This window comes from Ixodes scapularis, unplaced genomic scaffold, assembly GCF_016920785.2.
Source record: "Ixodes scapularis isolate PalLabHiFi unplaced genomic scaffold, ASM1692078v2 PGA_scaffold2__306_contigs__length_199485367, whole genome shotgun sequence".
NCBI classification, from domain to species: Eukaryota; Metazoa; Arthropoda; class Arachnida; order Ixodida; family Ixodidae; genus Ixodes; species Ixodes scapularis.
This window is the reverse complement of record NW_024609857.1, coordinates 15,185,347-15,200,456: the sequence shown is the minus strand read 5'-3', so window position 1 is coordinate 15,200,456 and position 15,110 is coordinate 15,185,347. Positions and strand designations below refer to the sequence as shown.

Genomic DNA, 15,110 nt, shown 5'->3' with positions numbered 1-15,110 from the left:
GACACGAGCCCCGGCCGAACACTGACGCAGCACTCGTGCCCTATCTCACGCCTCGATCGATCTGACTGCGATGACGGTGCGATCACGGTGCGGAGGCCTTCTGCTTATCTAGGTGGTGTTCGCTTTATTCGACAAATAAAAAACACACAAAAAAATAGTTTTCAGTTTTGTTTTTTTATGAATTCAGAATTGGCAAGCCTGTGTAGCCTCTGTCGCGTGACACCCACATCGAGGAAGCTTCGAGTTCTTTTTTAGTTCAAAAGCTTTCCTTCCGCACCAGAACTCGAAAACTCGAACTTTCGGATGATTCCGATGTGTGTGCAAGCTTAAGTGTCTCCTGTTCGAGGTGCTTATGTTTGGAAAAACAAAAATTAAGTTTGCATTCAAGTATTAACTCGGAGCAATTCAAAGCTGCTTATACTGCAGCCGGAGGGTCCAATATACATCTTTCGAATAGAAGAAATAAACGAAGCATTAAAAAGAAGGCAATACCCAATCGCACAACGCATCGACAAGCTGCTGTTAAATTTCTTCATTAGAAGGCCGCGACCCAGAAAAATAGACAATATACAGAACAAAATACTCGCAGAGATCAGACCTCCGACTAAAGAAAACAAAGCCAAGGAAGAAGAAAACAAACGGACGGAACAATATGTCCATAAGTCAGCCTCTTCATCAACGCCAACGCACTGACCCTAAATTAAAATGAAAGCTAAAACTGACCGCATTGAGAGCACGCTCCAAGGAGACAACTTTTTCCCGTAATCCCACGAAGGCGGCATGGCAAGGATAAGAGAACTTCGTGTGCTCTGCAGAGCCGATATCTATCCACTCTTGAACATTCGTGGGGTACTCAGAAGCTCAGTGTATAACCACCGAATCAGCAGAAGCCTATAGAAGCAGCTGACATCAGCAGCGAGTCAACCATATGCCGCATTCGTGGCGCAGTCCCCGCCCTACCAGCTGCGGCAACAGCGCAGTGAAAATCGGCATCAGGTGTGAATAAAGAACGAGCACTAAATTTCAAACGATTTGAAATGCGACGCTAAAGGCAGGCAGGAGCGACGAGAGAACGAAACACGCCGAGAGCTGTTCGACAGACGTATTCGTCCTTTTGATGTGTTTCGAACCCTCGCGCCTTGTTTGTGTGGCCGCCCTGGGTTTCACAGTATATTTGCTGGCCAGCAACAGTCTCCGTGGCCGTCTACATACAAAAAGCATAAGGTAAAAATTCCTATTTCAAACCGGCGTTCAAGAAGATTCTCAGCAATCCAGACTTTTCCCAGCTCTATCCTAGATGCAGCATAGAAAGCCGCTACCTGCGATAATACAATTTTTTTAGTACAAAAAAGTGAGTAAACTAGAGGCGAGCCATACAATATGTTTAAGGCATTATGTGCCCTTCCCATAACGAAAGCCCATCTTCTATACCCATAGCCTCTCTCAGCAGCATCGACTGCATCCCTAACGCCCCCTCAGTTAACTAAATCTTAGAAATGGTTTCAAATCGCACCACTCTTTCTCAGAACATCACGACCGAACCAATCCAGCTGTTACAGATTCCAACTGACCTTTATATTAATACACAGACAAATAGCGAGACATGTGGGAAAAAATGGTTAAAGGGCAAGCAAGCTGGTGTGAGTTATACATCTCGACGATTTCATGGAGGATACATACTTAACACAAACTAGCCAAAAAGAAACAGATATACGAGGATGATAAAAAAAAAAAAATGTTATCTTAAAGCTTCTGTTGGCCGCACTGTTCTATGAGCACTTTCCGTATGAGTCACTGTTTCTCCACATCCACCGCTACGCAGGCTTCAACCATGCAGTCACGTCAGTTCAGTTGTGACTGTATTACGAGAAACAATGGCTGCCTCACTCGCGGTTTGCACCAAAGTAGAAAAGCGTGCAGTAATTAGCTGTTCGTGGTCTGAGGATGTGCGTCGCGCCGATATTTATCGAGTACTTTATACACATTATAGAAGAAGTGTTTTGTTCTTAAGAAGTCTCTTTGAATGGACATAAAGGTTCAAGGAAGGATGTCAGCCATTACGAACACGCCTGACGCCCCCAAATGTCCACGACGGTGTATTCGGAGCTCGTAGCTCAGTCGAAAACATCTTCCATGAGGGAATACGAAAGCTTGTTGGCAGATGGATAAAGTCCACGAAAAAGCTAGGCGATTATGTCAAAAATGATCTATAGTTGTCCTTTCTGAAAGTTTATTAAAATTAATTCTACAACCAGAGTGCAAATATTTTTAATAACCGACGTTAGGAAAAAGGGGTGACTTACAGAAGTCATTCTATATTTAAAAAAAAAAAGGTCACATTTATTACTTTAATAAAGATTCAGTGATCGCTTCTTTCATCAACCACCAAAACCTGTCTCCATGTTTATCTGGCCAATTGTAGATGGTAAATTCAGGATGTAAAATGTGTACCATTTCTGGCAGGATAATGCTTCTATGATATCATCCTAAAAATGAACTGAACACGAAAGTACCACAGTGCTTGCGTTAACAAGTAGCAACGTCGTAATTTTTATAAACTACAAAATAAATTTCCACATTCTTGGTAGGAAGTGCTTAATTGTATTACAACGAAACAATAAAATAATTCAATAACACGAAAGTACTATGCTTGGGTTGAACAACTAGCGAAACATAATTTTTAATAAACTGGGAAATGGATTCAGAGAGTTCAGTTGGTTTGCACAAGAATGCGTGGACATGCGAAAATACGAGGTCGAAATATTCTGAACTTCTTAGAAGCAGGAGGGTGATTTCAGATAAGATCGACCAAAGGGTGGCTGGTCGACATTTTTAAATCAACTGATGTTTTTACATGACATTGTCTAGTGTCTGGTATAAACGAATCCACACTTAGTTTTGACCAGAAAAAAAATTTGGAGACAAGAAAAATCGTAAGGCAGGGAGAGGTGGACAGTTGCAATAACGCGCACTGATGGAGGGGGCAAGTTTGAAAGTGAATAATTAAAACAATAAAATTAGGATAATTTTAAAACTTTTTACAAACAAACTATGGGTACAACTTGCTTGTAATATAAAGTAATAATATTTATTAAAAATTTATTTAGTTTTCTAAAAATTGCCAAACATGCCTGCTCGAACGACAAATGGCAAACTTTGGAAATCTGTATCTCATGAAATAATTTAATCATTATTACATAACTTGCAGACATTATTTTACTAATATATGGCTATTATTGAAAAAATAAATAAGGTATCTGAGTGACACAATAGTTACAATATATTTAGGCAAACATGGGGAAAAAATCAAACAAAGAAAAATTCCAATGCGAATAAAAAAAAAACACCACCTTCGATTTTTTTAAAATTTGGGTACCCTGTTATACTCTATTTCGGCATTCATTTCTATTAAAAACATGTTGCATCATTGCACTGTGAAAGAAGAAACAACTCCCCAAAGTAGGGTCCTTTTTCAAAGCCTACACTTAGCAGTGTCCTATACAAGAAGTGACTCTGAGTTCCAGTTTCATGAAACTTGCACAAATCTTTTATATACATTTATTCAGATGAGGTCATTGATAAAAAGAGCGATCGGTCACACAGTAAAAGGGTGGAGAAACTATATACAGCATTTTACATAAGCGTACAAAGTGGTATCATATTAGAGACTAATGATTTGAGAAAAGATGATGCAGTGTGAAGTTGTACTTTCCGGTATATTTTACATCTAGAGTAAAATAAATAACTTTACTTCCACACACAAAAACAAAGATATAATAGCAAGATATTTAGGTTGGCTGTGTATTTACGATTACAAACAATTTCAGGTGACGGATGCCATAGTGCCTAACTGGAGCAGCTTCAATGCTCTCGGTGTATGAATGAATCGTGGCAAGCCGATATATTTTATCCTGCTCGAGGATAACATTTTGGGATTTTTTTATAGTGATCAGATAAAAATTATTAGTAACCACCAACAAAAACAGTAGGTTAAATACCCCGTGAAGAAAAATGTGATAAATAAGATGTCCCTGCATTCAAAATGAGCAGTCCTTGGGAAATCAAATTCGGCACTTTACGCTAAGGTTTTCCTCGCTGTACCCATTTAATAAAGTTGCTTCCAAGCAGATCCGACTGTCCGTGCTACATATACGTCACAGGTCCCTTCTGTTGATGACTTGCTGAGCCGCCACGCGTGCCAAGACTGAATGCCAGAAAAGGCGCGCACCGTCAGCCACTCTTCTTTTTTTTGTTCACGATACCGAACAACCTCATTTTCGTCCAGATATACAAGATGCACGCCTTTCAGTTTCTTTGATAGAACGCTCACCATTGTCCTGGCCGTCTGAATTGCGCTTACTGAACGTTCTCTTAGGTTGTTCAGCGTGGCCTGGTGCTTCACGAGTCCGCCAACTCCGTCACATGCATTTTTCCCATGTCCAGATGCAGAAAATAACCACTGGGCTTGTGGGCAATCGTCCTTTGCAAATTGGTGAAGCTGGTAGCGATTCTTGAAATGACTGGCGGCGCCGTCACTTACGTACGTCACGTACGAGTATACCGCAACGTTGTCTTCAACCCACTCCTTCACTTTTTCTAGAGCCAAGCAAGCGTGAGCGGCGTCGTGACACAGGTCCTCACTGATGATGGCAAAGCTGTTTGTAGATTTTCTTGTCGTCACTACACATGTAAATATCGAAACTTGTTTTTTTTTTTCCAGTGATATGCTTGCACTTCGTCAGGAAGCACGATGGTCCAGTTTTCAGCAAAGTCAAAATGAAAGACAATGCTCCCGCGTTGCATGCACTGTTTTTCATCGTAGATCGCTTTACCTTGCGTTTGCCGGATATGGTTGTGAAGTACCCAACTTCCAACCGTCACTTGGATGACTTTTAGGAAAGTCTCAGGTTCCAAAGTTTTTTTCACAAGGTCGCCGGACTCCCATGTTGCAAGCACAATCTCTTCATCCTCCGGGATATCAAGTTCCTGGAGTGTAAGAAACTGGCCTTTTGGGCAGTGATCACAGTCTCCTTGAAGGCACAGTTCTGTTGCTTCTGCACGCCAGCGAGTGAGATGGCGACAGGCATGACTGCTCAGTAAACAGGCGTCGGCGGCCATGTTTTGCAGGTTGAAGCGAACCCCCTTGTCCTTGACAGCGAGCGGGGAAATGCGAAAAAAAGATTGTATCGGCCGTTTTGCCAGAACTAGCGACGAGTGTCGTCTGCGGTTTCCGGCAACTATTTTGCCATAATCGTGAGCTTAGCGAGGAAATGATTTTTGCTAGCCACAGAACACTACCACGCAGAAAGGGAATGCTTGAACATGTTTTTGTTCTGGATATATATCAGGGATATATATGAGAGAGAGAGAGATGAAGGTAGAGCGGGAGAGGGAATAGCATATAGTGTCGCAGGAGAATAAAGTAAACAAAATTCCTAGTGGCCGATGGCTGCATGATCTTTTCTCGGATCACTAGTCCGTAATATGATACCTCTTTGTACACAGTAGTTTCTCCTTAATTTAAGTGTGTGAACGATTTCTTTAGTTATCATTGGCCTCATCTGAATAAAAATATATAAAAGATGTGTGTTGGTTTCATGAAACTGGAACTCAGAGTCAGTTCTTGTATAAAACACTGCTAAGTGTAGGCTTTGAAAAAGGACCCTACTTTGGGGAGTTGTATCTTCTTTCTCAATAAAATGATGCAACATGTTTTTAATGGAAATGAATGCCGAAATAGAGTATAACAGGTTACCTAAATTAAAAAAAAATCGAGGGTGGTGTTTTTTTTTTTTATTCGCATCGGAATTTTTCTTTGTTTGATTTTTTTTCCATGTTTGACTAAATATATCCTAACTATTGTATCACACAGATACCTTAGTTATTTTTTAAATATTAGCTATATATTAGTAGAATAATATCTGCAAATTATATCATAATGATTAAATTATTTCATGAGATACAGACCTCCAAAGTTTGCCATTTGTCGTTCGAGCAGGCATGTTTGTCAATTTTTAGAAAAATAAATAAATTTTAAATAAATACGATTACTTTATATTACAAGCAAGCTATACCCATAGTTTGCGCCTAAAACGTATTAGAGTTCTCCTAATGTTATCGCTTTAGTTATTCACTCTCAAACGGGCCCCCTCCATCAGTGCGCGTTAATGCAACTGTCCACCACCTCATGCCTTACGATTTTTCCTGTCCCCAAGTATTTTTTCTAGTCAAAACTAAGTTTGGATTCGTTCATACCAGAGACTAGACAATAACATATAAAAACATCAGTTGATTTGAAAATGTCGACTAGCCATCCTTTGGTCGATCTTATCTGAAATCACCCAGGAAGAACTAGCGAGCAAACGAGAGAAGATCTGATTTTACCAACAGTAGCTAAACACAGTGACCGGCCGAGCTTTAACATGAAGATTCTCAGACAAAAGAACCAAGACAGAAATAGAAAGCCCAGTTTCCCCTCCGTTCAGACATGCAGCATACTCAACTCGCACACTGCAATATAGCGACCATTAACTTCAGTATTTAAGAATGATAAAATGATGTACTTTTTCATAATGTTTAAAATACTAGACAAAAAGTAGGTTTCTCGTTAAAAATTAAGAAGACTGCCGCCGAGACTGGACGACGCTTTGCCCCACGCAAGAGGTAACTCAAGAACTGAAGCATGCATGTTGTCCGCAAGTCAAATACTTCATGAGGTTTCCCAACATGTGCGAAAACTTGTTTAGTACTGTGGAAACTATAGGGGGCGCCACTATGCCTAGAAGGTGCCACTGTGCCGAGGAGGCAACACTGTGCCTAGAGAGCGCGGGGGGCGTTACCCCCAGCCAAGGAGTGGATAAAGGCAGCGGCGATGCCCCCGACGGGGAGAACAAGCGGGAGCCTGGTCGTGCAAGGTACACGCTGCGGCAGTGTCGACCGTTTACCTATTATGAACAGTAACCTTCCGTTCGCACCTTATCCTATTATAGTTTCCTGTTTTCCAAAATCCTGGCTCCGTATCGCTCCTCTGTGTTTGGTAGGCAGCAAGGGAACTTTCCCACAGTACATATGAAAGTATGCAGAAAACGAAAAAGAAGTGCAACATGACGTGGAACTTCTAAGCAAAGAAAGGCCATTGAATCCATGCAGCCAAACAAGAAATCCGCAAGACAACATATATTTGAAAAGCAAATACGAATAAAGTTTGAAGAAAAAAAAAATCAATGTGCAGGCGAGCTGGGGCGTATTAATCATGATGTTTAAACCCTGAAATTGGGAAGGAAAATTGATATGTTGGAAGAAACAGAAGAAAGGTAACAGACAAGCTCTGTCACCTTTCTTCTGTATAGCATTGTAGTATAGTATAGTATGTGAAATTATTTCAGAAGTAATAAATATGCATGCATAAACTGAACGTAACATATGACAGCTGTTATATTTTGACATTTAGTGCATATGAACCCACATGTAATTTACCCAAGCTCCAGAGAAATATGACAGTTCAATAAATCAGACCTCGACAGTCGCATATTCTTCGGTCGCCAAAAACTGAAAAAAAAAGGTTCATGTAGCCACGGCAAGACATAAGCCAGGTCAGCATAAATTGTAAAGGTTCACATGGATAAGACACCGAGGTCAATGGAGGTAAACATGCTGAGATAACGTGGGAAACAAAGTGAATCCTCATACTACTTAACAATTGTTCTGGCATTTACCATTACAAACAGGTATTTGAGATAATTTTCTTTGCATCAAATGAATGCCCGCAGAATAGGAGGAAGCCAGGGGCATCCAAGCAAACCAACTTGGGCTAGTTCTTTCAGACAGAAAGAATGAGCACAAGCATAACAAGCAACTGAGTTCACAATGGATTTATTCCAGCTCACGATAAAACGTTTTGTCATACCGGCATAATTGATAGGCTGGCAGGACTTAGATGTGACAGCGAAGTAACTTACACAATTACACTTGAAAACACACAAGCGATTCAATATCTTAGAAACAGGTATCCACACACTTCATCCAAAAGTGCCCTCATGCCTACATGTTTTTCTAGACTGCCATATGCTGACCGCTGCCTCACACCACATCAGTTGTCTCAAATTTCTCTCTTTTAACGTGATATCTTTTCATGCCAGGCATACATATAATCATCCGGTGCTCCAATCTTCACTGTACAACAATGGAGTGCAAAGCTTAAAAGAAATAGGCAATGACTAGAATTCTATTAAATTCATTCCCAATATTAAACTTATTAGGATTAATTCTGAAGCTTGAGACTCTTATATTTCCTTTTGTATATGCGCGGTATCAGAACTCAGCACTAATAAACCGAAACAGCTCAGAGCCCTACCTCATGCCAAGGTTTGTGCATACACTCAAACAAAACAAGCTAATTCGCCTGGCTTCTTGGAGAACATGCAGAAAATCCACAGCTGTGTTACACAGAAGGTCCTCGAAACTCACAAGACCTAGAGAGCATTGTGACTCAAAGGAAGGTACCTGTAAAAGTGCTACTATATGAGTGAAAATGGTACTTGTCTTCCAATTGACTTAATTAACTAGATAAGAATTTTAGAGCAAAAAACTGTCTTCTGTCTTTCTTTACTCCCGAGTTTGTCTTTAATGCAGCCTTACAGTTCTTCCAGTGTGTTCAGGGTCTTCAGTTCGCTCCAGCTATTTGGCAGCCCTGAGGCCACAAGAGTCACATTTTGGCGTGGGGAGAGCCATACAGTGATTTGATCCCACGCACTACAGACTATAGGTATTTAAATTACGACTTCACACTATTTTGCTCAGTCTAGAAAGAGACAATGTGAGAGTGTAAGTTGCAAGGGTGTATTGCTACAATTTATGTAACCAGCTACATTAATCCTACTGAATAGAGTATAACTACCCAAGTGCAAATAGAGTTGAGCTCCCCAAAATGCTTTCAAGCAGTCTGTGGTCCTCTGCACCTCAGGTTGTGCAATAAAGGCAGACAGACCCAACTTTTAAAAGTAACCACCGTGTTTTAAGCAGTGAAATAAATTAGGCAAACTTCAACACACCAAAAGAGTTGCTAAAAGGTTCAACCCTCATCTGTAGAGCGCATCTATGTCTTCCAAAAGATAGCACAAAGGCCAGCACTTGGAAATAGTTACCATGATTTAAAAAGCTACAACTGTCCGAGAGGCTCGATATATGGAAGTCTGAGTGTAAAGTGCTTTTGAGTGATACAAATAACTTTAAAAAATGTACCATTCAGCAATCTTTGGCAAATTAACTAAGAATAGGGATATTCCAGGCCCCTCCAGTTAATGAATTTCGAAGGTTTCAAGCTGCTGCGAGCTCTGGAGACCTTCATGCAACCATCTTCAACATATTTTCCCAGGTGTGGTAGGTTGACCTCCATATTTCTTAGATAATGTTCAATTTGGCATTATCCAAAGAAGTCTACTCATGGGAATAAGTTATCCAATAAAGAAGGAATTCAGGGAACAAATAGGCTTACACAACTGTGGAAGCAGTCAGTCGAAGGTGCATCAAACATGAAATATTGCTGCTTCATACATGTGAATGTGTTGACTCTGTTCCGGAGGAAGCCCATATTTATGACTACCTAATAGTATTCTGTAGGTCCACTGAGTCTGACTGCCTGGCTAGTGTCACCATTCTACAACAGCACACAGATCCAGGAGCTTGGCACACACCTAATGCATGGCGCACGGATGCGGCCTATGTAAATGGCCACAGGTGGTTGGAAGGGACATAGATGTAGGGTGGCCACTGTGTTTCTTGCACTGTAAAACAAACCAAACAAATCAAAACCTGCACCTAAAAAGCTAAAACGGTAACCAAATGTGCATTTAAGTGGTGAATTTTACCTTGTGAAATTTCAAGGCGCAGTTCTCTTCCTGTAAAAAATGAGAAGACCAACAAACTTGCCGAAGCCAACGGTAGACGCGTTTGCAGATGACTGAGTGTGTTGTCTGCTCGCAGCGGTTATAAGTGTCGGTAACTTGGTCGTCTGTGAACATGTCTACCTTTGACCCTGGCAAGTTTGTTGGTCCAATTTTTACAGGAAAAGAACTCATCTTGAAATTTAGCAAGGTAAAATTCACAACCTTATTACATTCAAGTAAACGTCTTAGCTTCAAAAGTGCAGGTGCTGAGATTTCTGGCTCGTCTAGCAGTGCAAAGATCTATTGTAGACTCCGTATAAATATAATATAAATGACTGGGACCTCAAGCTAAACATATCGGCTCATGAGTGACTCAGGATGCCAGAACAATGTTTATTTCTTGCACAGTTTCGGAGTTCTAAGAAACACGTAAAGCCATTCGTAAGGTGCTGTGAGGGGGTTGTGTACAAAATCTCCCTCTTGTGCAAAAAGTGTTATGTCAGGCAGACTAAAAGGTGTCTAAAGGATATGCTCAGAAAGCATAACTACTCTCTTGATGCCACGGTTGAAGGGCACCTCTCAATACACCGCCAAGCGTGCAAGTGTAACCCGTCCATTGGCGATGCTACAATTTTAGGAAGAAACAAAGATAGAATGACCAGAGCAGCGTTCGAGGCTTTTCACACTCAGTCTTAGGGATCAGTGCAAAAGTGAAGTGTCAATAGAGCCTTTGGAAAAGAAAATTTGAAGTTTTGCACTCGAGAGTGAGAGGTGGCAACGTGGTGATGTGACGGTTATGGGGGTGATAGAGCAAGGGCTTTGACACATGTATGACTGACAGCACCTGTTTGGTTTCTTTATTTTTTTGTCTTTTCTGTTTCAAGTAACAAAATCTTCAGTTACGAGTCAGCGTTAGTCCTGTCTGCGTGTTTCTTCTACTCTGTCTGTTTTTTTTTGGGGGGGGTTGTTTCTACATTATGATTTGAAAATCAGGTATCAATTAGATCGATATCAAAAAAGTCCTCTGTTTCACTTAAAAAAAAAAAATTAACTGCAGCAGTTGCTACGCACCATTAGAGCTAATCCAACTTTGAGACAGAGCCACATGAACTTCTGGCTGGGCACAGCAACACTGAATGGGCTGGGATAACTGGTACTGTCGGCTGCAGTTGAACTCTTGGGAGGAAACTGAACATAGAATCCGAAGCCAGGCCTGTCAACCCTTTGACGGTTGCTGCCGTACATGTATGGCGGTGATTACATATTTGTAGGCTCCTGCCTAGACGCGAAACTGCACACACCTAGAAAGGTGCTACTGTCTGTTATGTTTTTGGGGAACTACAAACATTGTATATGCACCGTTTCACGTTGCAGGTCGTGCATCGGACAAATGAATGATGGTCGCTTCGTGTGTGAGCTGCTCTTGCTGCGTGACAATCGGAGAGCCAGCTATTCCGATACACTTCTCAAAATTGCATTCAGAGTATGAGAGCTCATCATCTGATGGAGAGGTTCTCTAAAGGAAGTCCGAGACTGCCGGAATGTAGTGGAAGCGGAAGTGTTAAAATAAAACAGGATGGAAGAAAGGTGACGACTCTTCGCCCTGACTATTTCCATCCCACGCCTCTCAGTCTGGACAGCTTACGAGAACTTAACGTGCTCCTGCTTTGAGGCCTGTGGTCTTCCCTGGCTTTGAGGCCTGTGGTCGAAGGCAACGAGGCACGAGCTGGGACTTTTCGAAGCAGTGGGTCTCTGCTAGCACGGGGAAGAACGCCCGAACCACTGTGAAAAAAGGGCTCAAATACAATAGATGTTTCTGGAAAATACCACAATGCCTGTTGGTGACCCCGCATTGCACCGCGTGGCCCGGGGAGTTGGGGGCCGTTCCAACGTATGCTTGGGTTGACTTGTACGAACCCGTATGTCCTGAAGGTAACGTGATCCCTTCTTTCTTATAGAACACAAAGAAAGAAGAATGAACACACGACAAAGCCAATACATACCCCATCCCAGGGCCGTAACCAGGGGGGGGTTAGGGGGTTCTGACCCCCCCCGAAATTTTTTTTCTGGGTACGGCTCTGGTCGGTGCACTTGGAGCCAGTCGATTTTAATCTCCACCTCTGCGCACGCGCAGTGGCACCGGTCGGCTACCGGGTACCAAACCGGGACCGATTCTCCGGTTTGCTATAACTCTCCATTATATGCCACCGATGCACATGATTCATAGGCGAAAATAAGACAATAGACATTTTCAAAATGGCCGCCGTTGTCCCCGAAAACCCCCCCCCCCGAAATGTTTTTCTGGGTACGGCCCTGCCCCATCCTGTTATCATCCTGCCGCCGATGCATTCTAAACTCGTAAAATCCTAAACCAAAACAAACCACTTTTTCTATTCACGGTAATCCTTTACATACCAAATATGAGATTTCTATGCCGCGTCAAAAGAGATGACGGGACAGGAGGGCTGTATACTTCTGGAATGGTCCACAGACCTTTCCGTAACTTCCCACGGGACATTGCAGTCGTCTCAGACCACACCGCGCAGTGTGCGGAATTCTGAGGCTGTTCCAATGTCCGACGTGCAAACTACGACCCCCCACATCACCTGGAAGCGGCATGACCCATTCTTTCTTATCATTGCAATTTCAAAATACAAAGAAAAGAAAACAAACACGAAACAGGGTCGGCACATATTGCGTTCTTGTAACCGTCCGGTCTTACATGCGTTCTGAAATCACAACATTTTCAAGCATGGACTTTCTTTTCTATTCATGGGTACTTTGTCATGCACAACCGTTGGACTGGAGGCACGCAGTTTAGAGATGCTTGTTTTAGTGAACACCATTTTACAGACCCCAGTTCGTCGAGCTGCTTTATAGAGAAACCCAGCTTAGAGAAAATGGGGATGAGTCTCCTTTTAGCGAATTCGGCCGCCGCAAAGCAGCGTGTAAGGGTGAGCCAGGTGGGTTAACACGCGAGAAGTAGGGAAGCCTTTTTTTAAACAGAATCCCCTTTTCGATAAACAATGTTTCTATAAATTGAGGCGCCGCTTTCTCTAAACCAAGCTTCGATAAAACATACCCGTTCTGTAAAACGTGTTTCAATCAAATGGCGTTCGATAAACCGTATTAAACACACATTAGATGGCCGTAATTCATTGAGCAGGTGGTGGGAGGTGCAACAGACTTGCGAAATGTTGTATTGCCATCCGCGTGGACAGTTTAGAATTATAATTATGCAGCGATCCTTTAATGCTCGGTGAAAGTTGTCAAAGCTTCTCATTTTGACCAACTGCGCGACTTAAGGATGTGTGTTCTTGGTTTGGCCAAGTCATGTAATGTGACATACAGTGTTGAGCTGCCAGCTTCTGAGCTTCATTGCCTAGGGCTGCAGAGCCCTACCTAGAGATCTGAGGAATGTCCTGCCGATAACTGAGCCCCACAGTGGTTTGTTTCTTCTCGTTCTCAAATGACTTACGTCAATCTCGCTTCCTCGAGTATAAAATGCCCATCAACACGTAAAAGAGCCGTGCTGTATTTGTGGCAAGACTGCTTCTTGCGACTTCACCCCTGGCACACTACATTTTTCAAGTTCCCAAGATGCACCAATGCCTCACAAAACCAACCACCTGCGATACACGGAATAGGGAACGCGAATAATTTATTCCAAAAATTGCTATTTGTATCTTTTCGAGTTATCTAGTATCCGAGTGACGACAGTGTCCAAATCGGAACAGAGTCATTAGAAAGCAAAAAAAGCAAATGCTGTCACTCTTGACTGCGTGACACGTTCAAGGCTATTTACAAAAACACCAACCAGCTAAGTCTCATCGTCAGCTTTCGAAGCTACCAAGATCTACGCTGCTGTACAGCCCTTGCATGAGTGATACTGCACGAAATGCCATGAGGCACCCCGGTGTTCACATTTGATCGTGGAACGTACGAGAAGTAATTTTTGACCGGCCACCACCCCGACAAAACGTCCCGCAGCTTAACGGCTGGGATGACAGCAGTGGTGAATGATACCAGTTGCAAGAACATCGGCCGCCGTTTACTAACAAGTAGAACTTCATACTTTTCTTCGCTATTTGATCGCAGTGTAGAAACGGCACAAAACAAGAGACGCGATTCAACGGCAGCGAACAACTCCTTCAACGTAGCGAAGAACTCTTTCAACGAAAAGAAGCGCTGTCGTCTCACCTATGACAATCATGCTTGGAGATTCTCGAGGCAGGTATCATGAAGGCAGCGGGGTATCTTCACCGGTGCAGCATGCTTCATCGGTTCCCTCCCCGGCGAAGATGAATCTTGGTTCCCGAACTTCGAAAGATCTGACCCGATTTCATATCGGCGTCTTCGCTCGCTTCATCTCCACCGTTCCGAGCAGCGGTTGAGCAGTGTAGTTTTTTGCTAGGGTCTCGGTACAAAAACAAAAACAAAAACTATTTCTTGCATTAGACTAGGTGTAACATGCTGCTAGATTCAATGAAACAAACGGCACCTACCCCCCACATTCTGAGACGTTCTACGTCTTCTCCGTCGTTTTCTGCCCGCCGAACGTAGGAGGAAGGGCAACACCATAGGCAACACTCACACGCGCCGTACTTGACATTCTGTCCACTAGATGGCGCTGCATGTCCATCAAACTGGTAGAATAAAAGGTAGAATTTTAAAACTATTCTACATATTTATTCAGTCGAAACATTGTTTATATTTAACTTTTTTTTAGTTTATGTTTGCGTTAAAGCTTTTTTTTTTTGTTTACTTCTAGTTTTAAGCCAATATGATAAAACGAAATTGGCGCTAGTGTAGCGTGTCGATTCTAGCAAGCGCTGGAGTAACGGTTTCGTTTTCGTAATTTTCGAGGTCCGCGTAATGGAAGGAAGGGTGTTCGCGCGTGCGTGCGTAATTGTGTGTGTGAGTGCGTATGTCTCTGTGTGTGCGCGCCCGCGCATGCGCGTGTAAATGTGTGTGTGCGTGCGCGAGCGCGCGCGCGCGCGCGTGTGTGTGTGTGCTAGCGCGCATGCGTGTGTAAATGTGTGTGTGTGTATGTGTGTGTGTGTGTGTGTGTGTGTGTGGGAAGCTAATTCAGGAAAAGACGCGCCAAAAAGTTATTAAAATGATGGCGAGCCACCCTAGTTTGGGTCTACCATCATATGATGGTAAACCCAGCCTGGGGTGGCTTTCGAACATATGTTCGAAAATAGACGTTAGTGCCAACCTCTT

The 15,110-nt window shown here is 42.6% G+C and overlaps 1 protein-coding gene across 1 annotated transcript in view; it reads right to left on the bottom strand.

The window, feature by feature from the left end:
* LOC8034479 (beta-1,4-mannosyl-glycoprotein 4-beta-N-acetylglucosaminyltransferase) overlaps window positions 1-14,491 on the bottom strand; it is a 48,950-nt gene extending 34,459 nt beyond the window's left edge. Inside the window, exon 1 of the mRNA XM_029979632.4 lies at window positions 14,085-14,491. Coding sequence (XP_029835492.2) covers window positions 14,085-14,097 — 13 coding nt within the window. The 5' untranslated portion in view covers window positions 14,098-14,491. The remainder of the gene's footprint in view (window positions 1-14,084) is intronic.
* Between the last annotated feature and the right edge of the window lie 619 nt (window positions 14,492-15,110).